Source organism: Lissotriton vulgaris, chromosome 1_1 (assembly GCF_964263255.1).
Source record: "Lissotriton vulgaris chromosome 1_1, aLisVul1.2, whole genome shotgun sequence".
NCBI lineage: Eukaryota > Metazoa > Chordata > Amphibia > Caudata > Salamandridae > Lissotriton > Lissotriton vulgaris.
In genome coordinates this window covers 1096685512-1096713480 of record NC_141685.1, presented here as the reverse complement: position 1 = coordinate 1096713480, position 27969 = coordinate 1096685512, and the positions used below count along the sequence as shown (strand labels likewise).

The following is a 27969-nucleotide window of genomic DNA, read 5'->3' as shown; positions in this document are numbered from 1 at the left end:
GTGTCACACATTTGGTCACTTAATGCCACTCATATGTGCCCTAAATCATGGATATGTCACACAGAAGCAATCTTAAAACTTGGCAGCTGTGAGTACCCTTCCATTTCTGGTACTTTGCAGCAGTTTTAAGATCTTTTTAGAGTTTCTCGTTGTTAAAATGGGTGTAATTGCTGATGTGTATATGTTTCCCTCGTCTTCATTGCTCGATTTTACTCGTGGGGTGTCACTCGTAGTTGTTGAATGTCACTCACAAATACACTAAAATTATGCAAATGTCACTCTTAAACCTGAAACCTTGGCAGCTATGAATAAGGTAGGTCTAAAATAATCATCGTGTAAATAATAAAAAGGCGATTGGACAATTTGTGGGGTTCTCGTCTCAGCTCGTGACGATTTCAAGTGAAGGGAGAAACAGTTCTGTTACGGCAACAATCGGGGAAAGCCTTTAACTTTAATTCCCACAAACTTGTATGGAAAAAAAAAGTAAAATGGCCACTACGTTTATGTCCTTCCAGAAGTAACACCCAAGGCGAAGGAGGAGTCTACCCAATCCATCAGGGCCACCGTTTTCGTCATTTTACACCGTTTCTACCAACCCACTGAATCGTAGCGGCCTGGGGAAGAAAGTAGTGCCGGCCGTAGCCCCGCCCAGTCGCTGTCCTTGTGATGGCGTCAAAGATAGCGGCCGCCCCTGGTTGCTGACGGTAGAGGGTGGAGCGCCGTGTCCTTCCGCCGGGGGAGGGGAAGGTTGCTACGGGGTGAAACTTTTTCATTGACTTTGCTCACTTTGGGCCAGGGAGAGGAAGGCTCCAGCTCCCCTGCGGAGGTTTCGAGGCGGCAAGGGGCCGAAACATTATAATCCCCCCAAACCAGACTACAAAAATAAAGCAACAGAAAAAGGAAACTCCTCCGCCAGCCGCAGCAAAAAAAAAAAAACAACACTCTGCAACAAGATCTTCTCCCGGAGCCCACCGAGTAAGTATTCTCTCGAGTATGTGGGGAGGATGTTTCTTTTTTTTTTTTTTATAAATGGGGGGACGTCGTCTGCTCTTTATTTCATTTAACTACGTCGCTGAGGGACGGAGGGGGTGGGGTTGCCGGCGGTCAGTCGGTCGGTCGGATCGAACATGTCGTCGGTGCTGGAGGGCATCGTGACGTATACACTACGCCATCCTGTTTGTATGGAGGCTATTATACGTTGTTGCGTGTGTTATTTACCTCTGTGGGATACCGTGATTGTTTTTACGTTTAGTAACCGGAAAACTAATAAGGGGGATGGGTGGGGTAAAATGTAGTATCCTCCTTCCGAAATATAGGAGGGGGACTTGAAATGACCCTGACGTAATTAGTCGTCCCCCCCCCCCCCGCCCAAAAATTGATAGGCGAGTTTGGCTATTAAAGGGACGGGCCGTACCAGTGGGCCCGTCTCCGAGTTTAGTCTTTTTGTCATGGGACAGTGTTGCCTGGCCTAAGAACGGAGTTTTAAATATTCATTTTTTGCTCCGCGCATAAATAAGGCCGTTTTTTGTTTTCATCTTTCTATAATTTATGTTGGATTTGTGCGTGCGATCTTGGCTGCCGGTTTACTTCATGGCTCTCTTGAAAACAGGTGCATTTAATGACCCCCCCCCCTTCCAATCGATCATAACGATAAAGTGTGCCTTTTTTTTTCTTTTTCTCCTGGATAACTTGCCCCACCCAAAAAAACGAGTTGTGATAAAGCTCACTATTGACAATAGCAATGTCCAAATAGTCCACCTACGATGTACCTTTCCACCAGGCATCAACTCTTATCTATTTCGCATGGCCCCGAAAACATATGACAGGCCGATTAAATCACTCCTTCAAAACTTCTGCCAGCACTGTGCATTTTGGTCGTTACAAATTTCAGACAAATTGCTAGTATTGGAAGAGATTATACACCTGTCCAGTAAGTAGGCCAGGATCTTACACTCCCCTTGCTGAGTGGCATCTATCACAGCAGATAAACCCGAATCAAGAGTAGATTGACGTTAGAACTGATATTTTCACTTCATTTCTGTTATGGAGCAGACATCCTACTTTCTTTGTAGTTTATATAAGCATAAGCGTATACCTTCCCTTATCCGATAGTTTTGAAGCTTGAATTCACCCCCTCCCCTCCGGTGTTTGTTTATTTATTTAAAGAGTTTTATATAGCGCTGGCTAGACCCGGAGGTATCAGCGTGCTTTACATGAGAATCAACAATGTAGCAGAAAAAGTTCAACAATTACACAATAAATCCCCAAAAATAGGCAATACAATTAGGAAAGGAGAGAGAAAAGTAGTGGAGTGGGTAGGGGAGGTGAGAGGAGGATAAGGGAAGAGACAATAAGGAGAGGCGAAAAGAAGTCCGACTAGGTAGGTGAAGACCAAGGAGGGAGTCCACGGCCCATCTCACCTATAGCTAAACCAGGTAGCTCCATCGGGCATCAGACAAAAAAAGTTCAGTCTCCATACATTGAGAGAGGGGAGAAGGAGAGACATAAAAAATAGAGGCAGGATGCGGTGGGAGACTAACAGGAGGGACGAAAGGAAGTGCAACAATGTGGTTTCACAGTATAACAGAAAAAGATAAACAATTACACATTACATTAAACCATCAATACATGAGGAGAGGAAGCAGAGAGAAAAGAAGTGGGGGTAGGTGAGGTGAGAATAAGGGAAGAGACAACAGTAGAGACGAGAGGAAGTCTGTCTAAAGATCGACTGGGTAGGTGATGACCAAGGAGGGAATCCACGGTCCATCTCCCTTATAGCTAAACCAGGTAGCTCCATCTGGCATCAGACAAAGTAGTTTGGTCTCAGGTGTCGAGGGAAGAGGTTCAAAGCAGCTACTACTACCTTGCTGCCAACTGATTATCTCACTAACAGACAAGCCCACAGCTGCCAAGAGCAACTTCCACAATGGGATGAAGGCTGTCGCCACCTGGATGAAAGACCGCTGCCTCAAGCTCAACTCAAAACAAGACCGAAGTCCTCGTCCTGGGCTTCACCCCTCGGTATGGAACAACTCCTGGTGGCCCGCAGCCCTTGGAACAACCCAACACCACTTACGTCCCACGCACGCAACCTCACCATCATCCTGGACTCCTCGCTCTCTATGGGCCGCTAAATCAACGCAGTCTTGTCGTCCTGCTCGCACATGCTCTTGTCTGATTTGTAAGATCGTCAAGTGGATTCCCGCCAAGTCCAGGAAAATGGTCACCCATTTGCTCGCCAGCAGCATACTACTACGGCAACGCACTCTAAGCTGGCAGCACCCAAAAACAGAAACCGCAGAACATCCAAAATGCCTCCTCCAGACTCATCCTGAACAGCCACATCACCGGTCACCCGAGAGACCTCCACTGGCTCCTGATTAAAAAAAATATTTCTAAGATCCTCGTACACGCCAAACCTGCTGACCTCAACCACTGCCTCTCCTTCTACATTCCCACCAGACATCTCTGCTCAGACCAACTGGCCCTGGCCACCATCCCACAAATCAACAAGAGAACTGCTGGAGGAAGATCCTTCTCCTACCTCATTGCGGAGACCTGGAACTCCCTGTCTCTACATCTTTGGCAATCACTGCCTCATTACAGGAAGGACCCAAGACTTGGCTTTTAACTGAACTGCACATCCCGCGTTGAGACCCTAACTGGTGAGTAGTTGCGCTTTCTAGGAACCCTGATTGAGCAGATATCCTGCCATTGCTTAGCCACAGGTATGCAATCTGAGGGACGACCCAGCTGCTGATGTCGGTGCCGATGGCTCCATCTGGCCGCCTGTGTGTCAGCTGATGGGTATACACCTCCGACGCCTTGAGCTGATGGGTGGGTGCCAACCCCCCACCCGGAGCCGTTTGGTGGGTGCTGGTCCCCCCTCCGGCACCTTAAGCCGATGGGTGGGTGCTGGTCCCCCCTCTTAATGGGTGCACTCCGACGCCTTAAGCTGATGGGTGGGTCCCGACCCGGAGCCGTTAGGTGGGTGCCGGTCCCCCCTCCGGCACCTTAAGCCGATGGGTGGGTGCTGGTCACCCCTCCGGCGCCTGAAGCCGATGGGTGGATACTGGTCCCCCTGCCTGGAGCTAATAGGTGGGTGCCGGGCGTCATGTTACCCCCCCGTAGCTGATGAGTGGGTGCCGACCCTCCCCCCCCCCCCCTTGCCCGGAGCTGATGGGTGGGTGCCGGTCCCTCCCCCTTGCCTGGAGCTGATGGGTGGGTGCCGGTCCCTCCCCCTTGCCTGGAGCTGATGGGTGGGTGCCGGTCCCTCCCCCTTGCCTGGAGCTGATGGGTGGGTGCCGGTCCCTCCCCCTTGCCTGGAGCTGATGGGTGGGTGCCGGTCCCTCCCCCTTGCCTGGAGCTGGTGGGTGCCGGTCCCCCCGCCCCCCCTGCCTGGAGCTGGTGGGTGGGTGCCGGGCCCCCCCGCCCTTGCCTGCCCCCTTGCCTGGAGCTGATGGGTGGGTGCCGGTCTCCCCACCCCCCCTTGCCTGGAGCTGATGGGTAGGTGCCGGTCTCCCCACCCCCCCTGCCTGGAGCTGATGGGTGGGTGCCGGTCCCCCACCCCCCCTGCCTGGAGCTGATGGGTGGGTGCCGGTCCCCCACGCCCCCTGCCTGGAGCTGATGGGTGGGTGCCGGTCCCCCACCCCCCCCCCCCTGCCTGGAGCTGATGGGTGGGTGCCGGTCCCCCACCCCCCCTGCCTGGAGCTGATGGGTGGGTGCCGGTCCCTCACCCCCCTGCCTGGAGCTGATGGGTGGGTGCCGGTCCCCCACCCCTGCCTGGGGCTGATGGGTGGGTGCCGCCCCCACCCTGCCTGGGGCTGATGGGTGGGTGCCGGGCCCACCCCCTGCCTGGAGCTGATGGGTGGGTGCCGGTCCCCCATCCCCCCCTGCTGGAGCAGATAGGTGGGTGCCCCCCCCACAGAACATTGAGACAATGGGCGGGTGCCCCCTCTCTCCAGAACGTTGAGACGATGGGTTGGGCCCCCCACCGGCAACTTGAGGTGATGAGCGGGTGCCCCCCCCAGTGCCCTAAGGCGATGGACGCCCCTGCACCTTGAGCCGATGGGTGCCAGCACCTTGAGCCGATGGACTCTCCCTACACGCCTTGAGTAGATAGTTGCCACGGGTGTCTTAGCTAATGGGTGCCCCCCATGGCTGCTGTAGCTTGTGTTGATGGGGGCCGCCAGTGTCTGTGCTGACAGCTGCCACTGGTGTTTGAGCCGTTGGGTGCAGCTTTCTTCTAGCTGCTGGTATTGGAGTTCATAGACCCCCGCGCCTCCAATCTGCAGGTGTTGGAGCAGGTAGCGCCCCCCCTGCCCCCCCTCCTCCAAATGGCTTCAGTAATCAACCCAATCTACACTGCTTGAACTAATAGTATCCACGCCTCCATGGCTACTGGAGCAGAGAGAATACCCCCACCAGATTGACTGCCTTAGCCAAGAGACAGCCCCTGTGCTGCTGTAGCTTATAGACCGCATCCACTCACAGCTGGCAGTGTCGGAGCTAATTTGTCTTCGTGACACACTGTGCCACGCTTCTTTGGTTAATGGACCCCGCCCACTCAATGGGCTACGTCCCATACCCTAGTTCTGGGGCATCTGATACTCTCTACTGGATCCAATAGACATTTTCCACAACTTCCAAACCATAATGCCTCCAACCAGCTGGCAGTACAAGGCAATAGACTCCCCCCGCCCGCCCCCCCCCCCCACCCCCCACCCCATTCAGTATATCGGCCGCTATTGGTATATACGGCGATTGACTTTCCCTTGGCTGCTGCTATTGAAACTTTGGTCGTGGGACAAAAAAGTATAAACAATCAAAACATATGAACCGACAAACAACGCGCCCTAAGGCTATGGCTGCACTTTCCATCCTTGATCGGAAACTGACTTGCAGTCAAAAAAATACAATGGGTTCAGCCCTAATTGCCCTTTAAATAAAGCATTCCGGATTGGGTAATGATATCAAATACAGGAAAGAGGTTATATTTTTCCCATGAGTCTCAGATGAACTGTAGATAAAGCGACAAATAAGCAACATATTTGACCTTTGCTTGTGCACAGCCTCTGGCTTTTAGTCCCTTCCTGGATTGTAATGATAAATATAGTTCTCAAGTTTAAGATAACTTGATCGGGCGTGGATGATCTTTAACACCCCCTTAATTTAACTTGCAAGGTAATTTAAAAACATTTAAAATCAAAGGATAAGTTTATGCCCGTAGCAAATACTTGGGCTTATTTCGCAATTCCATGATTTTAAGTGTGCTTCCATCCCAACAGCTTGGACCATTGCACTTTTAGGAATGCCTGATAGTTTGTTTTTTTGAGGCAACATCCTTCAGCCTTTCCCAATCCATATATGCTCCTAAGCATGATACTTGGGGAGACACTATGGCACTGCTGGCTCTTGGAGATGATAGAACCCATGGCTGCCAGAGCCACGGACCATCCCTGGGGTGCTGGACATGATGGACCATACTCAGTAGACTCTCCCTGTGGCAGACCAGTGGTCTTTAAACTTTTTAAAGCCACGCCCCCCTTTTGAAAAAATAAAATTAAACGGGCCCCCTTCAGAATGTTTCCTAATTCTATTAAATTGGCAATTGTACCGCCTTTGGAGGTCGGAGTCCCGCAGGGCTCGGTGCTGAGCCCGACTCTTTAATATCTTTATGACCCCTCTGGCGGTGCTGGCTGAGTCTTTTGGGGCTCAGATCGTGTCATACGCTGATGACACCCAGCTCCTTTTCCCTTGTGGGAAGGGGGTGGAGTTTGACGGAGAGAGCAGGTGTCTTGGGGCTGTTTTCGTATGGTTTCAGCGAAACAGCCTCAAGTGTAACCCAGATAAATCTGAGGTGCTCTTCTTCGGGTGTCAGTCTGACCCGAGCTGGCAGGAGTGGTGGCCGGTGAATATGTTCCCTCCCGCGTCATCTTCTTTGATTGCCAAGAACTTAGGGGTCAAGATTGACAATGGCTTGAAGCTAAAGTCCCAGATCCTAGGACTGGCCGGCACCTGTTTTGGCCTCCTTAAGATGCTCCGCAAGTTCCTTCCCCTGCTCCCGCTGGCGTATAGGAAGATCACGGTCCAGGCCCTTATTGGTTCGAGGCTGGACTATACGAACGTCTTTTATATTTGGGTCTGCCCGAATACCTTCTCCAAAGACTATAGGTGGTCCAGAACTCGGCGGCACGTGCCATTTTTGGCCTACATCGCCGAGCGAGAGCTTCGGACCTTTTACATTCTTTACACTGGCTGCCTATTCGGAAGCGGATTGTTTTTAAAGCACTTACGCTGGCGCATAAGGCATTTCATGCTGTGGGAGCTGAATATATCCAGAAACGGCTGGCCTTCTATAAACCGGCTAGAGCCTTAAGATAGGAATCTCTTTCTTGCTGTTGTCCCTGCTGTTAGGAAAGCAAGGGTGGGGGGAGTGTTCCTTTAAACGCTTGGAGCCCCACCCCTGTAATGCCCTTCCTTTGCCGCTCCACAGTACATCTAATCTGCTGGCCTTCAGAAAGGGTCTGAAGACGTGGCTCTTTGGTCAGTAATTTGCTCGCTCTTTCTCCTTTGTGCTTGACCTCTGCAGTCTGTTGTGGGTTAGAAAGCGCCGGGACACTCTTCGGAGTAGCCGAGCCATAACATAACAATTGTTTGATATTTCTAAACTTATTTAACCCCAAAACCTATTTGAACACTGTAGTTAAATTCTGTTCCTTTTTAAAAATGCAACCAAATACTTGATTGGCAAACATACTATTTTGGTCGGGCAGTCCTTACTAACGTGTAAATGTATCCGCATCTTGACTATTCAAAATGGGGGTGGGGTTTAAGAATATTTGGAGTCACTTCCCTTTTGACTCTTCCCCAGCTAGGATATAAATGACAAGTTATTACCGATGGCCATATTGTAGAAAGGCTTACTGCTGCTCATTTTTTTGCTGCTTAAAACAAAGGACTGTTATCAGCATAATGCTTCTTTTGGCCAGAGCCTGGCACCTCGATCACTTGAGTCCACCCAGTTTGAAGACCCCTGCAGTAGACTGACTATGCTCCTTCATAAGACTTAAACTCCCGCCCCAGCTGCTGGAGCCGTTAGTCACCCACCCCTTGCTGCTGGTGTATAAGCCGATAGACTTGTACTGGCTGCCGCTACAAAAGCAGATGTTTTGCAGTAGCCTATAGTGTACCTCGGGCTGATGGAACTGGTAGATGACTTCTTTACCCCATACCTCTTAAATGGCTGTCTGAGCTGAGGAACCCTTTTATTGTTTGTGGTAGCTGACAGATCTGCTTTGTGACTGCCATAGCCAAAAGGATTATTAGAACATCCCCTCCACAAACTTTTCATGCGGTGGTCAGTGTAACTGCAACAAATGTTGGACCGAATGCTGAATGATTCAAACATTTTCCCCCAGTCAAGAGACCTCGGTTAAATCGATTGTTTTTTTTTGCCCACTACGCCACCCCAGTTTGGACCCAGTCATATGCAAATCAGTCTTGACCCTGTGCCTCAGTAGGACACCCCCAGGTGCTGTTGTTGTTTTCAGCCAATAGACCAACTCTACCAACCTGCTGAGAGCCCCCTTGTGTGTCTGTTGCAGTTCATAAACTGTCCTGGTACAGCTTCTCCCCATTATTGCCAAAGTGGATAAAGTCCCCAACCATGGCTGCTAGTATAGAAGCATACTTTGCTGCTCCCCTTTAAGGACTGACTCAGTGTGACCCCCCCCCCCCCCCCACATAGGCTGCCTGAGACAATATTTATCATGAAAATAGTAAATGTGAGGCATGACACGCCTGAGAATTTTATCAGTGTCCTAGCATTGGAAATGACTCATGTGATGGGGGTCCTGGTGTCCCATTGAGTCTTGGACCCAGACAGGAGCCAGACAATTTTCAAAAGCCTTGTCCAGCCTTACTATTTTTTGTTGTAATTCCTGGTCCTGTCTCTTTTTGTGTGAGAGGGGGGGGGGTGACCCTTTTAGTATTTGAAATCTTTACCGTTCCAGCTGGTGTTATAGCAGATATTCCTCCTTCATTGTAAGGTAAGTACTGGAGTCCGTATGTGACAAATATCCCTTACCACCGGCATTGGAGCAGATATATTCCCTGCATTTCAGCTATTGCTCCCTGTACTTGTTTTAACGTTAATATAATCATTCCTTTTCAACAACCAGCTTTAGGAAATAGGTCACTAGTGGCGAGAATCTGAGCCTATATTTCTTCATTGCAACTAGTGTTCGGCTTTTTGGGTTATATACCTCTCCAATCCCCCCTTAAAAGAAACAGGTCTCTCCTTTCCAGTATTGAAGCTTGCTTAAATTGGGATCACTGGTACCAAAGAAGATAAATCTTGTCATTTTTAGCCGCGTTCAAAGCGCAGTTGGTTTGAAGAAATAAAACCGGGTTTATTGGCCGAACGTGTCTGTCATGGGGGCCAGTTGGCAGGCGCACCCACCGACAAGGCTACTTTCTGGGACCCAGCTTTACATCTGCTCGATCTAATTGGTGCTTTCTCCTATGCTGCTCTCGTTACACCTTTTCTTTTATTGCACCCTGTTCCTAGCAGCACCTTTTACTTTTGACTAGCAGCTTTCTCAAGTCCCACAGCTTAGCACTATTCGCACCCACCGACGAGGCTACTTTCTGGGCCCCAGCTTTACATCTGCTCTATCTAATTGGTGTCTTCTCCTATGCTGCTTTCGCTACACCTTTTCTTTTATTGCACCCTGTTCCTAGCAGCACCTGTTGCTTTCTCGAGTCCCACAGCTTAGCACTATTTTCTCTTCGCTACCTAGTCAGCAGCTGTTCTTACTGTGTACGTCTGTCTCCCTTGTATTTCACTCAGGTATGGACTCCGTTGTATTTCTTTCGCCCCTTGCTGAATCCACGCTCTGTAATATTGCTCGCCTATGCCTTACTCATCCTTTGCCCAGTTTTGAAAAAAAAGGTTAGTTAGAGTCGTCGTCCATATGTGGCTTTTTCTTTGTTCCTGTGTAAATAACCCCGGCTCCACTACAGCTCTCCTGTGTTCAGGTTTCTCACTTTTCTCTGGCTCCCATTTTGTCCCTTATCTGTTCCGTGCCTATGCAGGCCTCAATTTTTCTTCCTCGGGCTTACACAAATACCTACATGTTATTTGCAGGTGGGTTTTAGGGCACATTAACAGTGGTAGGAAGTGTATTGGTGTTAAGCTATCCGCCTGTGGTCCAGATACCTAAATTAGAGTTGTCAACTTATGACCCTGTTTTAAGACGGCCCGTCTTATATGGAGTGTCGTTAAAAAATACACAAGGGATGTTACTTGGTCTGCTACTCCCCTCGAGTATCTGGACGCAGCTTGCCATATGGCTTTGGAGACGGCATTGAGGCAAATATGTGGTAACTTTCCAGGTGTAGTTATCAATTGCAGATGACCTTCGAACAGCACTGTGATAGTTGGACATTGTTTGCCTAAATACGCTCCAACATATATTTATTTTTTAGGATAAGCGAGCGACATTTAACTTGGGCGGAAACAAATGTTTTAGTTTGTGTAAAAAAAAATTTTTTAAAGGTTAGTTGCGTGGTCTCCTGTCTCTGTAAATGGCTCATGTGTGCTTCATTTATCTTTGACATATATACTTTCAGGGTAATGGATGCAGTGTGTGTGTGTGTGTACACGGTTTCAGTATTAAGGTGCAGATGGGACGCCTCAGTTGATCAAGATGTCCCTTCATCTTGCTGTACCGCATACATAACTCCTCTTGTACCCACCGTTCTCTGCAACCATGAGTTGGTTTGTACAACTTTTTTTCTCTGTTATTTGTGTATTTTGTTATGTTTCCATCCGTCCCGTGAATTCTGCGTGTGTGTCTCTGTGGTTCTGTACCATATTGAGTTGTAGCGTTCATTTTGCTTGTTTGTATTCTTGCGGACTAGACTGCTCTACGTATGATAAATGTTGTTTTTATACAATTTTGCCCCTGCCAAACCAGTATGGATATGTTCTGAGGTGCTCTCGGTTGTGTGGTATGTTTTGTTTTCACATATCTTTCTGTGTCGGCCCTAACATGTACCAGTTTTCACATGGAGGTGCTAACCCTAGCCTCTTAATACCATATGCCAGGGTTGTTCCTGTAGTTGTCAACCCCTCCCCATGTACTGGGGTCAGTTGTATAGCTGGTTGGGGTACAATATATGCAGGGTAGGAGTATGTATTTCAGGGTATTTGCGTTTCCTATGCGTGATGGGCTGATTTGTAGTATTCTTGTGCTGATCCTGTACCATTTCTATGATGGTGTGTGTAATTTGATGTGCCTGCTCCATCCTTATGGATTTTTCTTTAGTGTTATAGTGCTTTTACCCGTTTATAAGTTGGCGTGTTCTCTGGGTACAGTTGCGTAGTATCGTAGGTCTGGTGGGAAACAGTGGACTGTTGTGTTCTACCTATACATATGTTTTATGGGTTTTGGGTGGCATGTGCAACTGCTCTATATCTTAGTATAGGATTGAGTTTTGTATGTTAATTGTGTGAGGAAAACCATCCTGTATTGTTTTGCAGTTGTTTGCATTTTGGAGTGTCTATTAGCATGGACCTCTATTGTTTTTGTAATTTTGGTATGCAGACCGTTGCTTTGTTACATTGTCATTCTTGATTTGGTATTTTAGGTGTCAACGTCTCATGGTTGTCTCCTTTTAGTTAAGAAATTATTCATATTGATAAATTACTATGTATGTCGGCCTAATCTGGTACCATATGGAGCGGTTTGTTAAACAGCTTTGGTTGATAGCTGGTCCAGATCCGTACTATCTGGGACGGTTATGTAATTTCGCTTGTTGACCCCTTTACTGCGTGGTACTTTTAGTTGCCACCTGTTTTTTGTTGTTGTTTTTTTAAGAGCGTTTGACTGTATTGAGTCGTCGTGGATGCAGGCCTAGTCCTTTACCATATGCCTTGTGATTCGTAATCTAGTTTTGGTTGTTGTAGTGGTCGCTTATGTAAGCTTGTGATTATGTCTCGAAGGTGGTGGACTTAATTATTTTGGATAGCAGACTGCACCATATGCCACGGTTCGTTTTGCCTATTGTGAGCTGGCCAAGTTCTGTACCATATGCTGGTGTTTCTTAATGCAGTGTGGTTACCTGCTCAGGCATGTTCTATAACCCGGGGTCATTCGGGCAGTTTTGCTTTCTGGTCCTTTACTGTGTGCAGCGTGTTTTACTGTAGTTTTCGGCAGCAACCCACTGTGACGCATTTTGTCTTTTGGTGATTCCCGTACGGTTCATTGATTCAATCTTTTCACTGGCTCCCAGGTGCTGTTTGCGCGCTGCCTGTAATAAACTACGCGCCAGTATATTTTGTATTTTTTCAGGGTGTGCTTCTTAGTACCACATGTAGCTAAAATGTATGTTACTTGTACGTTTTCTAAAAAATAAATACAAAAAAAACTTGATGCCGGTACGGTTTTTAGTGTTGAGGTTCGGGTGACTTTTTTTGGTCACTGGTTTAAATGTATTAATGTTTTTGTTCGCGACCCATCGCTCTGTGTAAGGTAGGCGTATCCCCATTCCTCTGCCCCCGGAGGTGGATAAAGTCCTTCTCCTCTCCCTTGTGGGCAATAAACCCCTGACCCTCCCTCTCTCGTGACCCAAGTGTACTCTTCTGGTGTAAGTGTTTGTGAGGCCCTTGTTAAAGGTACTGCCAAGCAAACGCCTCCAAGCCTTTGGACTCGGCGTTGTCCTTGAGCAGTGGACTTGGCGTCCCTCCACTCGCAAGGAAAAATGGTGTAATGCACCGGCTCTTGGGGCGGATCATTACCTCTATTCAACTACTGGGGGGGGGGGGGGGGTCGCAGTTCATTTTTTGTGGGATGGGACAAGGGGACGTTGACCTGAGTTGATTTTCTTATACTCCTGTTTTGGGGCGAGGTTTGAGTTTGGGGGGGGGAGGGGGGCAGGCAAAGTTATGTTTAGGGAGAAGTGAGTTGGCTGTGTTATGGGAGGGTTTTGGCCGAGATTAGCCTGTGTGTTGGAGTTAGGGAGGGGTTGTTTTATTGGAGCGTGGAGACTTTCCTATGGTCGGAGCGTGGGGGAATGGAATAGTTTGAGGTTGGTTTTGATGGAGGAGGGGGTGGGTAGGCTGGTTTGGGTCTGTCGAGAGGGGGTGTGGATGAGTATTACATTTGGCTGGAAGGGGTCGTCAGTCATTTTTTTTTTCGAGGCGGATGCGAGGTTGGTTTTGTAGAATATGGAGAGTTGGCAGAGCTTAGTTGGGGGATGGCTTGGTTGGGTATGGGTAATATGGGGTGGTTTTGTTAGGGTCAGATGGCCACCACTGGACCGCCTTATCTGTGGCTGACGCTGCGCTTGGCTGTGTTCAGAGCTTGCGTAAGTGGCTTGTTCCCCCTTTGGGTTTGGCGAAGCACCAGGCCACGGACCGTGAAGGTCGCAGAAGGGGTGTACTAGGTCGTAGGGCTGTGGGGGCGGCGCGGCTGTGTCAGAGCTCCGGGGATGCGTGTCTCTTGTTAGCCGTGTTTTTTTTTCAGAGGTGCAAATGAGCGCGCCCGAGCTACAAGCGGTCGGTAGTCTGTGATGTCTGGCCGGGTGAGTAGTATCTGTCCTGGAAGGGGGTGCGGGCGACGCCCAGGGTTCACGCTACTGGGTGGAGGGCCTCTACAAGGGGCGGATAATGTCCTTATTGTGGAGCCAGCTGTCGCCTGGCTGTGCACGGCCCATAATCCAGAACGCGCCCCGGATAGGGTGTCGGAGAGATTTGCGCCCCCTCTTTTCGTCAGTTAAAGGGATCCGCCCGGAACCGGGGGTGGCTGTTGTGCCTTTTCTTATCATGGGGTAGAGACTTGAAAGATTCCAATACATAGCTTTTAAACCCCCCCCCGTATTGTTTTTTTTTTTAAAAAAAAGGTTCTTTGGATCGACTCCAGGTGCAGACGGGATCAAATCCGCTACAGGGTCGTGCGAGCAAGGGACGTGAAGGCCTAATTCTGACTCCCCCTTTCAGGTTGAGCAATAGCCCTAGAGGAGGAGGAGGGTGGATGTGTGACGTGTGCAGCGTTCACTGGGAATTTACCACCTCTTCTCCCTAAGCATGCCGGTAGAAGAAGTCCAGGGGAAAGTGGGTCAGCAGGCGGGCGGGTGCGGTGGGCTGCCAGGACTACATTTCCCTGCATGCTCTCGACGCGCAGAAAGCGGCTTTAGGAGGGGCGGGCGATAATCCTTGAGCCGAGTTTGCCGAGGAGCCATTATGTGTACAGCCGGAGCGGCTTCGTGAACTCCACCCTCGGTAATGCACGGTGTCTTTCTACTCGTTTTAAAATGAAGATTGTGAAGGTAATAAGTGCGATCCATCGCCCCCCGTCTAAAGTAGGTAAGGGCACTCCCTGACGGCAAGAAGGGTGCCTCGCAGAAACCAACGTTTTATTGGAATACTCTGCAACGGATTGTATAAACCTGGCCTTCGCAAAGGTGGGCGGGGGCGTCTTGTCCAGGCTAGAGGTCTCCTCTGATCTTCCGAAGTGCCCCCTGGCTGGCATGATGTGGTAAATTCTCTGCTCCAAAAATGTGCTACGTGTTTTGTATTTTCAGAAGATGGCTGTGTGGCATGTTATGTGCGCACCAAAACACGGAAAATAAATGTTGTTACACCCCAGTCCGTTTAAAACCAGGCACCTGATTATAAATAGCCTGGAATCTCGTAGATACAGATTTGGGTGCCATTCCGTCGGAGCGGCTTGCATAAAATCGCATTCATTTGGGGTTGAATGTAGTATTCGATGAAATCCTCAAAGTACGCGTGTACACTCACCGCAACAGAAAGGACGCGTCTCAAAGTAAATCTCTATTTTCCGAGGAGACCCTGGTGACATATGGCAAACACCGTGACGTGCAATGTAAGGTTTCGCACAGTTAGAGGGTTGGGATGCGGCAGCCAAAGTGTCACATTTGAGTGCTTGGAGACTTGGGTTCATTTAATCGAAGTGCCTGAATGCTTGTTTGATTTCAGATTCGACAATCCAGGTTACTTTTTGCGTTGTCTTTCCTCTGGCTAGTAGTAAGCGCTGTCGATGGGGTGTAAGCTTGGCGTTATCCATAGTTCTTTACAGAGGTGGAATGCAACGTTATGACCTGGACAGAGTGTGAACATGCGAACGACGATTGGCACTACATTCTGTTTTGACAGGCCTACACAGATCTTGCCAGTTCCGTCAAGTTTGCAATGTCCGCTTGTATCCGGGTTGGACTTCAAAGGCCCGTCGCCGCATGGGTGCTGCCAGTTAAGCCTATTCACGGAATGAGTCTGTGTGGGGCTCGGACCGCCGGTGAGTGTCTGTTCTGAGTTCTAATCTCTGCTTCTCGTCATTTTGTTAATGCGCGCATTGCACCCTCGGTCCCGAATTGCAAGTGTTGAGAAACCGGTGTCATTTTTGTATTAGAACTCTGCATATTTACTCGTCAATATTTTTGGCAGGGAGTGCGAATTGGCCTTCGTAAAATGATGGGTGCCGATGTTTCACAATCTCCGGTGATACCTTTCGCTTCTCGACGCTGCCCCCTTAATGGGTTTCGGATTAATATACCCGTCCCTATTGTTCCACAGCCCCCTTCTGTGCCCACGGGATTGGGATCCTTGGTAAAATCACCTTGAATCGCCGAGATAAAAAAAAAATGTCGGTCACCTGGCAACCTCCCCCTATGCTTATTGGCTGATACGGTCTCCACCCTCTAGCAGATGGATTTGTCTATTTTTATGCACGGCAAGTATTCATGAGGAACCTTTGCACTTCACTGACCCTCTCTCCATAGAGGGATATGAGCCTCGAGGTCTGCCGCCCCCCGCCCCCTCCTCTTCCTCTTCGAGGCTCCTCCAGGGCTTCTTAAAACATTGCCTGCGTGGGAAGCGCTAACCTTCCCGGGTACAGGGGGGATCCTGCCGCTCGGGAGATCTGATGCAGCTCCTTTATCCGTCCTGTTTCAGAAGTTAAATTAGCGGGTGCACAACACTTTAACATTAGGTTATTTGCCCACGTGGCTTGCCTGTTGAAACCTTTTTTAGTATAACCCCTTAAATTGAAACAAGTACCTGTCCAGCTAAATGTCCTTTTATTTAGCAAAGCACTGTGAAGCGAGGAACAACCTGCCCGAGCACGCTGTAACATATGCTATACAATGGAAGTTATTGTCCGTTTAACCCGCTCGGCTTGTGTACCGGACTCCCAAATATTCCCTCAAGTGTCTTTGCCTTTATTATTGGTATATGCACACACCAGGACTAAGGAATAAGGTTTACAATATGGCAGTTAATTACTTACATAATGTATTGGGATTTAAGATATCCGGAAAAGGTTTCATGCCAGTTTAGTCCACGAATGACTGCAAAAATCCACGAGGCCTTATTTCTCCCCCCCCTCCCCCTACCAGAAGGCTCCGAATAACCTTTTTAGTTTGCCAGAGGATGGAAATGCATGTGCAAGTAGGGGCCAGACCCACTCAGCAATTGCTGCCTGCAGTCTATGCTTTACCAGGACTGGCTCTGGCCACACGTGTTCGATTTTACTACAAGTGACTCAAGTTTACCTATGTTTGTGTGCGAGTCTCCTCCTAAAACAGAAGGAGCTAATCTGTTGGCTGAAGCCTGAATATACATTCATGGCTTGCCATTTACATTTAGTCTTGATTGGTTTCTAGTAACCATCGACTGAAAGGATGCCGTTGGTGTGTAGACTTGAACATGAGGCCTTTCACCAGACACCTGCTCGGTGTGTGAAGTTCTCATCTCTAAAGTCGGCGTTGATAGTCCATTTCTCACACATCTACTTTATTGCCGTGTGATATTTCTGGACAGAAGCCATTTAGAGAGGTTTGCGCTCAGCCATTAAAACTGCTTTGATGATCATTATTCTGGGAGCCCATCACCATGGTTTTTGGTTTTGAGATTGTTTAACAGCATGGTTAATGGAGCTTGAGACCCGACCTCCCAGACCTGCAGGGCAATTTGAAATGACTGGTGGCTCTCGCACGGACCGGTCTGGGCGAAACTTTAATTATCCTAGTGTAATTACATCATTTTGGCAATTTCACATAACTGAATTAGTGAAATGACAGCGATTATGCCACCAAGTATCATTTCAGGGAGATGTGTAAATAAACAATGTTGCTTTTGGGTAACTTTTTTAAATGCGAGCTGCATTTCAGGTAGAACTTTTGAGTCCTGTGCTTGGATAATTTTTTTGTGCAAAGCTACAATACAGAATGCAAGTAGCAGTTCCTTTAACCCCTTGCATGCTGATGATGGCCCACATCCGTCATGCACTACGGCGCTCGTGTGCTGATGACGGCTGGGGGCCGTCATAAACCCGCCCACTCGCGATTTTCCCGCACAGGAGCAGAATCGCGGCAACATGCAAGGGGTTAACGTCAGTGGTCAACAAACATTTCTGGGAGTTTTTTTTAGGTCGAGCTGGCGTAAGCAGCGTGAAGCGCTGCCGTCTCCAGCAAGCTCTATTGTTAGCGACTTGCTCTGGGAGTGGGACAGGGGATGGGCACGCGCGCAGAGCCCTCAACGATTTCAGCAGGTGTACGCGCACGTACAGCCACGCGCCATGCAAATCTCCTGTCCCACTTCTAAGGCAAGTCAGCCTCTTGCAAACTCTCCCTCTCGCACACACAAACAACCCCCCCCCCCCCCCCGCCATGGTACAGCTAAATCAGCTTCCTGCAATCAAGAGCGCCCCCCCCCCCCTACAACTAAGCCCCACTCACCGGGCTACAGGCTCAGTCATGCTCAGGACTCCCCTGGTGTCTTCTCCGCCGCATCACCTGGCACACACGGGGCTTCCCTCACTCATGGGAGCCCCGCGTCACCACTGCTGCTCTCTGCCAGGCACTCCGTGGGCGCGGGCTTCACGCAGAAGGCGGCAGTACCGCCCCACGACCGGCTTCACGCTCCCAAACTTCCGGTTTTCGGGCCAGCGGCGGTAGTACATTCTTGTTTTTGTCACTTTTGTTATCCATCCAGATTGTGCCAGATAGACTCTCAATTGCTCACTTGCAACACATGACTGAGGTAAGATACCCGGTCACTTTACTGCTATAATTTTATGAGTTTATCGCATTGCGGAGGATCATTTTAAGTCATTTTCATGATAGGGGGACCGGAGCAGTCCGATAGACCTGGAAGCCTCCTGCTTAGGCTTACGTCAGTTCTCGTAGTCACAAGGTATGCGACATTTAATGACTGAGTAAACAACTAGTAAATTAGTGCATGCAAGGGTGGCGCGGGCAGCATGCCTGGTCAAAATATCACCATGATTCTTCTTCATGTACTTCATGCGGCGCATTTGTGCGCCACACACCGTCGCACGGGTTAATACACTTACATAACGTGCATGGTTACAAGAATTTAGACTGTTACACACGTCATGGCTGCAGCTGTGTTGAACTCATGGCACCACGTGCAGGGCACTTCTGTTCATATACTTTTTTTCTTTCCACACGTCTCGGTGTTTGGCTAGTTGAATATGCCTGCGAAAAGTGATGTCATTTCATTTGTATAAAATGGAGCGTGGATTGTAATTTAAGACATTGTCTGTTTTTTCTGTTCCGCCAGGAGGCCACTGAAGATTTGATTTTCAGCGTATTTTTCCCCCTGAGGAATGGTGTTATCCGAAATGCACTTTGGTCATGGGGTCATTACAAAAGTGTGATTCACTCTGCATTGACTAATTGTACTAAGTGGATTTCATTTGTTAATTATGCATCACACTATCTAGTTTTTAATATTTATAATTTATTTTATATCTCAGTGGACCATTCAGGCCCGGTTTCTGAACTCTTCCATTGTGACCTCTTAAGGTACTCCACTGGAAGAGCTGACTGGCTGCATGTTTGTCTCCCCAAAGTCGTGCTGAATTTCTATGGAGAAACCGGTTGTTCAAAAATGTGACCAGATGGCATTTGGGTAAACAATCCCCTGTGCATTGAATCTTCTTAAGTTTGTTGCCACCTTAGACCTGCGCAGCCTAATGTCCTTGACGTGAGAACAGTCCTCCGATTCGGTGACACATGCAGACCAGGAGTGACCAAAGTGCTGGTTACCAGATATTGCGCTTTCACTTCTGTTGCAATCTGCAAAAACGGATGACGGTTGGTGGCTTGGCAGGCCATTGTCTACTTCCACTGCCATTCTGTTTGAAAGACTTGAGAATCTTCGGTGGCACGCCGTACCTACCTGGAGTACATTGTCAATTCTGGAAAGTCTTGACGAGTGGTAGGATTCCGTCCAGAAGTCCGTGTGTAAACAGGAGTTCACCAGATCCTTTTCGCTCATTTGTCTGAAATGTCAACAGCTCAGGGTAAAGTCTTTCACAGGCATGTTAAATGTACGCTACAGTCACCACAAAGTTCAAAGGACGCTAAATTGCACAGGTTTAAGAAAAAGCAGGTGAAAGGTACATGTTCTGAAGGAAGACCATGGAGCACTTTGGCAGGAAGTTAAACTGCCTACGCATGTAAGAGCCATTTCGACTGTAGGGCCAAACTGCAGGCCTCAGTCAAGCGTAGATGAGAGGCCATTTATAAATGTCCATGCTCTGGGAGGAACCTAGCATTGTTACCTTTGGCTCCTGAAGGCCCTAACTGTGCTCTGTACCCAAAGCCCACCTCAGTCGTTTCAAAGCATCGTCATTCGGTCTAACCTAGGGACACATTTAGCTACTTTCCCAATGAAATAAATAATGCATATGTACTTACTTGGGGACTGTAAGTTCAGCCTTATTCATCTATTGGACTGTTTTGGCTTTCATGCACTTTTTGCTTCTGGTGGTCAGACACACATCCACATTACAATAAGCACTCAGCGCTGTTGGGTTACCCCTTTACTTGAAAAATGCCCTTTCTCTTTCTATCCTTTGTTTTTTTTAATAGTCTAATGTGTTTGAAGTATCTTTAGCTTACAGTAATTTAAATCAAATAGAACCCTTTCGTTTTGCTAATAAGCACATTTTTATGTGATGTGCATTGAAACTAAAAAGGGCGTTATACTCCTGTTGCATGTTCATCTGTCTGATGGAAAAGCACTGGCATTAAACAAAAAAAGCCAATAATTTAAATGGAAATTAATTGCTACCTTTGCAAGCGCATACATTTTAGATTGTGGCATGTTTTATCTCTTAACCCCATGGCTGCTAAGGCAATTCCCCTCCTGTGCTGGGAATTGCTATATTTCATTGTTTTATGACGAGCTGGGCTCGTCATCAGTGTACGAGGAGGCTACACCATGACGAGCCCAGCTCGTCATGAGTGTGGAAGGGGTTAATCTGTTGGCACATGCTTGCAAAAAAAAATAACCATCATACCGACTTGCCTAGCCAGACCTATTGGGCTTGCCAATGACCTTGTGGGCTACTTGGCTTGATTATTTTGAGATTCATTTTGTCTGGCCAAGGGTGTAAAGTGTGCGCCCCACGTTCAGCACAGTCATGGTGAACTTGAGCAGCACAGGAGGCACTTTTACAAGCTGTACAGCAGTATTAAATCATGGCTGTCTTGAGTATCTGGCCAACTGTTCCAGCCGTTTTACATTGATACCAAGCTGCACTGGCCAGCGCCTCTGAGACAAATTGTTAATCTCTCGCGTTTCAATCCGATTGTTCGATGCAGGAGGGGTATAGGCTGCTGAAGCTGGCCCCATTATGTGCTCTAAACTGGTGCAGGGGGAGTTGGCTCGAAGTAACCAGGACATAAAAACTGATGAAGAAAATGACATGAACTGTAACATAACCCGAGATGGCGAGGGTGCAGGGAGTGTTATATTTAGATGGATGAACAAGGCATTTATAAATAGCGAAGCCAGAGGTAATGCGTAGGCTGTGATCAGTCTGTGGGCTGGTCTCAGGGCCCTGGTGTTCGAAGAGGCCAATTGCTCCCGCCACAGACCTGTTATATGAAAACAATAATACAGATAACTGTACTAAAGCAGGGTGCTAAATGTAGGCCCCATAGATACCTACCCTTTATAGGCAGAGGCTGCTGGTTTTGAGATTGCAAAGGGTGGGGCACACGGACCCAGGCATACTCTGCTCTATCTACTGAGACACTAGGTAGACCATTAGAGCATTACAAGCTGGCTTAGCGGAGAAAGGGCTTGGACCTAATGGTTTAGGAGGAAAGCACCTGCTGTACTTTGATATCTTAATTTGTGATAGCATCTGTATTACAGAGGTTGCTGTCTCCCGGTTATGCTGGACCATAATGTTCCAGGAGGAACCTAATCTACTATCTCTGATGCTTTGTAAATTGCAATGGTTGCTTTGCGAGGACTTAATTAAGTGTAAACAGTGAAGTTCCCCAACGTGTTTAGCTATCTTTAGGTTTTACAGAGCAAGACTGTGAATGGTTTTGGGTACTTGTAAACTAATAACATGTGTCTGGTTCTCCCTGCGGTTGGGAGGGGGGGGCTTGGGTTCGAAAGTTTGATGCGTTAACACTAAGCTGTCTATTTTTTTTTCTTTCTCTTATTGCAGGATTATTTGGAACCAAATATTTTATACACTGCCCTGATTCGTTGCTGTGAAGGAGAGTATGCATCTAGAGATAAAAGTTGCTCTAAACTTCATCATTTCGTACCTGTACAACAAGCTGCCGCGCCGGCGCGCTGACCTGTTTGGTGAGGAGTTGGAAAGGTTGCTGAAGACAAAGTACGACGGCCATTGGTACCCTGAGAAGCCCCTGAAAGGCTCTGGCTACCGTTGTGTGCATATTGGGGAGACTGTCGACCCGGTAGTAGAGCAGGCAGCACGCCGAAGCGGATTGGACATTGACGACGTGCGAGCTAACGTGCCAGAGGAGCTCAGCGTGTGGATCGACCCCTTCGAAGTGTCCTACCAGATTGGTGAGAAGGGGGCCGTGAAGGTACTGTACCTGGATGAGCTTGATAACAGCCTGGAGCTGGACAAGGAAATCAAAAGCAGCTTCAACCCAGAGGCACAGGCCTTCATCCCCATTACCAGCCAGGACAACTCCTTGTCCAACTCGCCATCTCCCTCCTTTGGCCAGTCACCTAGCCCCACTTTCATCCCTCGCTCAGCCCAACCTATCACTTTTACCACTGCCACTTTTGCCGCCACCAAGTTTGGCTCCACCAAGATGAAGAAGGGTGGGCAGCGGGTGGCCCGCTCCCCCACTGGCAGCCTGCCCAAGCACAAGGGCCTTTCTCTGTCCATGCACTCTCTGAACTTCGTCAGCAACACCAACCCGCCACCACAGTCCCAACTGTCACCCAATGCCAAGGAGTTTGTCTACAATGGGGCAGGTGGCCTATTCTATGATGGTGAGGCGGGGCAGGGCGCCTTTGGCAGCACTTTCGACATGGCACAGGTCCTGGCAGGAGGAAATGCTGGCGGTACTGGCGGCGCCCTATTCATGGAAAAGTCCCAGTTTGTCGAAGGGCTTAATTTCAACCTAAACTCCATGCAGTATCCTGGCCAGCCCTTCCAGCCTGTGGTTTTGGCTAACTAAGAAACAAATCCTTTTTATACCTTTTTTGTGAAGATACATTAAAAGAAGAGGAAAAACAAATCTATAAATATAGCTACTGGAAGATAAAATTATTACAAACCAGATTATTTTTTTTACTCTACTTTGCTGTAGATCACCTGTGAAGCGAATCTTTAAGTAGAATATTTAAACAGAGCAAAGAAGAAAAACAGGTGGCGAGTGTTTGTGTATTTTTTTTTTTCTGCCACTTCCCCGGCGATCCGAACGGGAAGACTGAAACTAGTGTTGCCTTTATACACACAAATATATATTTTTTTTGTACCTCTGGGGCATAGCCCATTGTTATGACTTGGGTGGCCGTCTGTCATGGCGGTGAGCCAGAATTAAACTGCTTCTGGAATCTGAAAGCCCAGTGTGCCCGTCTGGACTATGTGACTGCCTTGTTCCATCTGCCCCCCACCCCCACTGGACCCAGCAGGCATGTGGAAAGGTTTTCCGTAGTTGGCCACAATGAAAATTGGGTGTAGAAAAATGTAAGCGTTTAGGACAACGTGCGTGTACTGGTGTACCTGGGAAAGGCCTGGAACAGATATCGCTATTTCCCTATCTGAGCTGCCTCTTGTGACCCCTGATCCACCACCACCCCAACTTTTGACTTCTTGGAATCAGATTGGGGAAATAGTACAAGTCATTGTCGCCATTCCAGCTGCTTAGAAAGGTCTTGGTTTCTATTTTCATGTGTTTTTGCACAGGTGGATTACTTCTGACAATTGCACCCTAAAGCGCACAACAAAATGCAAACTTCTTTGATATTTTATTCTATTTGAATATCCAGAGTTCACCTCCACCATGCTCACAAAATTATCCATTTATTTTATTGGGGATATACCAAAATTATTTTCTGATTACCTCTCTCATTGACTTGCTAAAATAATTTTGCCACCAAAGGTTCCTTGAAGTGGTCTTAGATGTCGTTTGCCACACCAATTTATTTTCTTGGAGGCATTTATTGATGTCTAGGAGCAGTTCTCCTCTATACAGTCAATTCCCCGCCTCAGTCCTCCTGCCTTCTGGGGTAGTGAAATTGTTATTGGCACATAACCACCAGTATTTTCTGTTCTAAACAGCTTGGTATAATCCCGTATTTTTTGGTTGTAGTGCAGAATGCTTTGGCCATGCGGTTTCCAAAATAAGGAAATTCATGTTCAACCTATTTTCCATGGTTCAGTGTATAAGCTTGAATAATGGGTGTGGGGCGAAATTTGAGACTGCATTGCCAATGTAGTCTCTGACTGGTTACGTGTTTTGTCCCCGTTCCGAAGCTGTTTGCTAGTGTGCTTTGAGCTGATTCGTGTAGGTATTGGTGAAGATGAGCCAAGCTGCTTAATGAGGGCGATGAAAGCCAAAATGATATTTATGGCAAAATAATAAGTTAATCTTTGAGCACATTAATGAACAGAGTTCTGGCAAGCAAATTGACCCTGCGGAGTTGGGTGCCTTGGGTACACTGAGACTGCACAGGTGCCTTATTTGGTCTCTCTGCTCCATTTTACTCTTATCTATCACAACACGTTTCAGGCCCGGTAAATGCCCTACATTTTTGTTGAAAGGGGCTGCGAGGGTTTGGGATGGTCTAAAATAGTAACATTTAAGAGAGCTTGGTGGAATTGCGTGCAAATTAATGCAGGGTTAGGTGTTTTTATTCTGTCCCCAGTATTGTTAACTGTCCTTATCCTTCCTCCCCAGGTACTCGGTGTGTGTTGTCTTATCTGTCTCACTGTTTGGGGTGGGGTGGGCATGCAGCACTTTGAATCTCATTACGTGCCTCGGGCTAGGGTCCATGGTACTGTTTCCTGTGGGGCTCTCCCATTAAGAAGGGGGTGGGTGGCATGTTGGCAGGGCTAAGAAGTGAATGGAATGTGGCGCTTTCCAAATGACAGTATTGTGCCCACCCACCCCTTCTTAAAACACCTGTGCCACATATGCCATCTCTAATGCCAGCCAATGTTCATTCCTGCCACAAAAGCACTTTTTTGTTTACTTGGTTCTGATAAAGGCCCTAAACGAGCCATGGACCCATTCTTACCTCGAGCCTTCCTCGCCACCCTCCCACCCCTAAGTATCTATCTTCTTCCTCCGCACTGGCTTTCAGTGAGATAGGTGCACAAACGTTTTAAGGTTTGAAGCCTGGATGCCATTGTTGGCAAAGTTGCCCTTGCCAGCGATCTCCACTTGTTGGACTTGCTTACTTGGGCTCCCTTGAGTGATGCCTTAAGCTCTCCCTGAAGGGGTGCAGAAGTGAGGGAGATCAATGTTTAAACTGTGCACAAAAGCTAATTGAAGGTCACAGCCATAGTGCGTGTTTTGTATTTGGCACCCTCTTTTGGCTGCAGTGGCCTGTGCATTTTGAAACGCCTAGTTTTGACTTGTATTTCTGTGAGGCGAAATGTGACATTACACTGCACATTGATGAAAGGTAGGGCATAGATTTGTAGGCCTATAGAAGGATATAAACGATACACAAACAAATGATGGTTACCTCTAAGGGTGTTCGCTTATGTCACATTTGATGGCTCTGCAGTCTCATCTCAATACCAGTTCCTGGCAAAATGTTGCTTAATGATACTCTTGACAGATAACTGCTGTCTAGACTGGTGCGTTCTAAGGGATATTTGTACTGTTTGAGGCTTGAAAATCTCTAACCTCAGGAATGCTGTTGTGTGAAGCGGAAACCTACATGATCTTGGTGGCTCTGTTGCGTAGCAGGGCTTTTGAAACCTCTTTAACTCTGAAATTTCGTTTCATTGCGAGCCTGGAAGACTTGCATACCATGAGCCACTGCTCTGCTGACTCAGACTATAGCTATTACATCTACACACTCTGCCAGCTATGAACTAGCGTAATTGGTGCTAACGTAACAACAGAATGGGAAGAATTTACCCATATTGCTCCTTGAAACTACTCTGCCAGCCGTAAAGCCCTGTGCAGGTTCAAAATACGTATTCCACTGAAATGCTACTGCTGCGCACTCTAATTTTTAGCTGGCTATAGGTTTGAGTGCTCCTAGAAGTGGGTATGGGGGTTGGGTCTACAGAATTCCACAAGTTTGGAAATTTATCAATACAATTCCTGTCTTTAACTCATCCAAGCCTAACGTAGAAACACCCACCTTGGAGTTAGCTAGTCTCTATTCTCAAAGCTTTTGAAAGGCAGCTTAGCTCAGCTTGTGTCACAAGATTTTTTTGGGAGGGGGAATCAATGACCTAGTTTGGTTAAAGCTTTGTGCTGACGTTCTTTCATGCAACTACCTGATAATAGGTCGTCACTATTGCAGAGCAAACAGAAATAATTTTAACTAATTGGTTATAAACGTACAGAAAGAGTATACACCCTTCTGGTGTGCGTCCATAAAGTTATGCAACCTGCATGTTCACCCTCAACCGATGTGTGTCCAAGGAGGCCTGTGCATGTGTCCAATCCTTCAGCCTTCTTGAAAACTCGTTTTTTTTAAAACTATTTTGTAATGATTGTACATCTGGGGTGCTCGGCTGAGGTAAAACCAAAAGCAGTCTAAAATATTTATGTAGCCCCAAGTGTTGACTGCTGCAAGGCACTCCCTGACATTTATTCTGTAACTGGGAGCCCTGTGGTTGAGGACCAGGGTATCCTGATTGAAAATGCTTTGAGGTTTTCCTGATTCTTATGGAGGGGATGCAGACTGCTGTGAAGAAGCTATTTGTATATGATCAACTTTTGATTTGTGGCATATAAGAAAAGTCTAACCACGCCCAGTTATGTGGCAGTTGGCCTGATCCTTGAGTAACCAGAGCTTCAGTATTGGATAATTTTCAATATCCGTGGTGCACATTCCGCTGTGATGCGGCAGAATTTGATGGTGCACCGATCGGACAGCCCCCGCCCTCCGGCGCACACACCCACCGTGACGTCTGGCAGCCGGGGGCTGTTAGACTCATGGGAAAGGTTAAATTCTACATGTTCTGTGCTCAAGCCCTGCAGCCCAATGTTTTTTCTGGTCAACCTGTACGGTTACTTTCGAATATCCCCAAGCAAGCAAATTCTGTCAAAGTATTTAGAGAAATGAATTCAGTTATTTAAATGTTCGCTGAGATGGAACGCAAGACTCCTCCCATCATTCCAACTTTTCAGTTCTCTTTAAGTGTAAAGGTTTTCTTTCTGGTTAATCAGCATTGTGACGACCCGCCACAAAGAGTGGGGGGATTGAAGAAGTATTGAATTGAACTAGCACATTAGGTGATCAGCAAGTTGGAAAAAAAAAACATAGCCACCAAAAATATTAAAAAAGTCCTTTTTATATGAAACTACAAGAATGCACTTCACAAGGGTGTTAAAAGTAATATATTGAAGTGAGATTCTTCAAGTAGCTATAAAGACACCTGCTTGATTTTTACTTTTTTTTTAAAACAAAAAATCGGCACTAACTACTGCCTTGTTCTTAAGTTTTTATTTTGCTTCCCCTTCGCCCTCCAAGTCCAACCTGTTTCCTCAGCCTGTCCTGCCCTTTCCTTGTTCCTTTCTTCCTTTCAGTTTGTATGAATTATTTGATACATTGGTAAAAATGTAAGAGGTATATATTATGTGTATATATATTTCTAACGTACATTGTAATTTCTTTCCAGATTTTTCATAAGAAAAAGTGAAAAGCTAAAAAAAATATTTTTTCAATAAAATAAACTTGAAAAAATTTAGTTTAAGCTAAGTAAGAAAATTCCCTGTTTCCCCTGTGCCCACCCCTCCTTCCTTCTGGTCTCTCAGTTCAATCAACACAATGTGTAATCTTGTACAGCTAAGGAAATTTGATAGTTAAAACATTGGAATTATGAATGTTTTTCTAAAGACTGTATCCTAGGTTTTTTTCTATCTTTTTTTGCGAAGGGCGGGCTATGTTGGGAAAGGAAATTAGTTTCTTTACCAGAGATGAAAAGGAAATGAAAACAAAGCTAGTTTAGGTTTTAGTTTTATTTTTATTTGAAACATTGTGCAATATTTTGATGGGGGAATGGGAGTGTTTTGGTTAAGTTTAAAGATTGATTCAAGTTGTACAGTTTCTATTGTCGCAGATTTTTTTAAGTTTGTATTAAAAAAAGCATGATGTAAGCTGTGCCTTTGTTTGTCCTTATTATTTATATTTTATTTTCCTTTGGCAATTTGTCAGTTTTCCAAAACTGTCTCTGCTATCTTGTCTTCCTTTTTGCTGAGTCCACCCGTTCTGGTAATAGTCTTCGAGATCCCATTAGTTTATTCGCCCTATACAGTAGCTATTGTTTTAAGTACTTACAAGAGCTCTAACCTCAGCCAAAATATCTCAAATTTTACCTCTGGCTTGGCGTTAGGAAGGTGAAACTGCATTCTCCCTTCAGGTTGCTTACCATCTGCTATGAGGTTGGTTTTGGTCTTTTTAGGTTTGGCTTGCTAGAGCAACTGTGTGACGAA

At 47.2% G+C, this 27969-nt stretch overlaps 1 protein-coding gene across 3 annotated transcripts; it reads left to right on the top strand.

Annotated features, from left to right (window-relative positions):
• The first annotated feature begins 746 nt into the window (after positions 1-746).
• Positions 747-27633, top strand: TOB2 (transducer of ERBB2, 2). 3 transcript variants are annotated; one of them, XM_086963514.1, is made up of 2 exons: positions 747-975; positions 21525-27633. In XM_086963514.1, exon 2 carries the CDS (start codon positions 21583-21585, stop codon positions 22516-22518), a length of 936 nt encoding a protein of 311 aa, XP_086819640.1. In that variant the 5' UTR covers positions 747-975; positions 21525-21582; the 3' UTR covers positions 22519-27633. The 3 variants fall into 3 exon arrangements, with proteins under 3 accessions (XP_086819640.1, XP_086819643.1, XP_086819641.1); XM_086963517.1 differs by lacking the exon at positions 747-975 and adding an exon at positions 14220-14287; XM_086963515.1 differs by lacking the exon at positions 747-975 and adding an exon at positions 14246-14334.
• Positions 27634-27969: the final 336 nt, after the last annotated feature.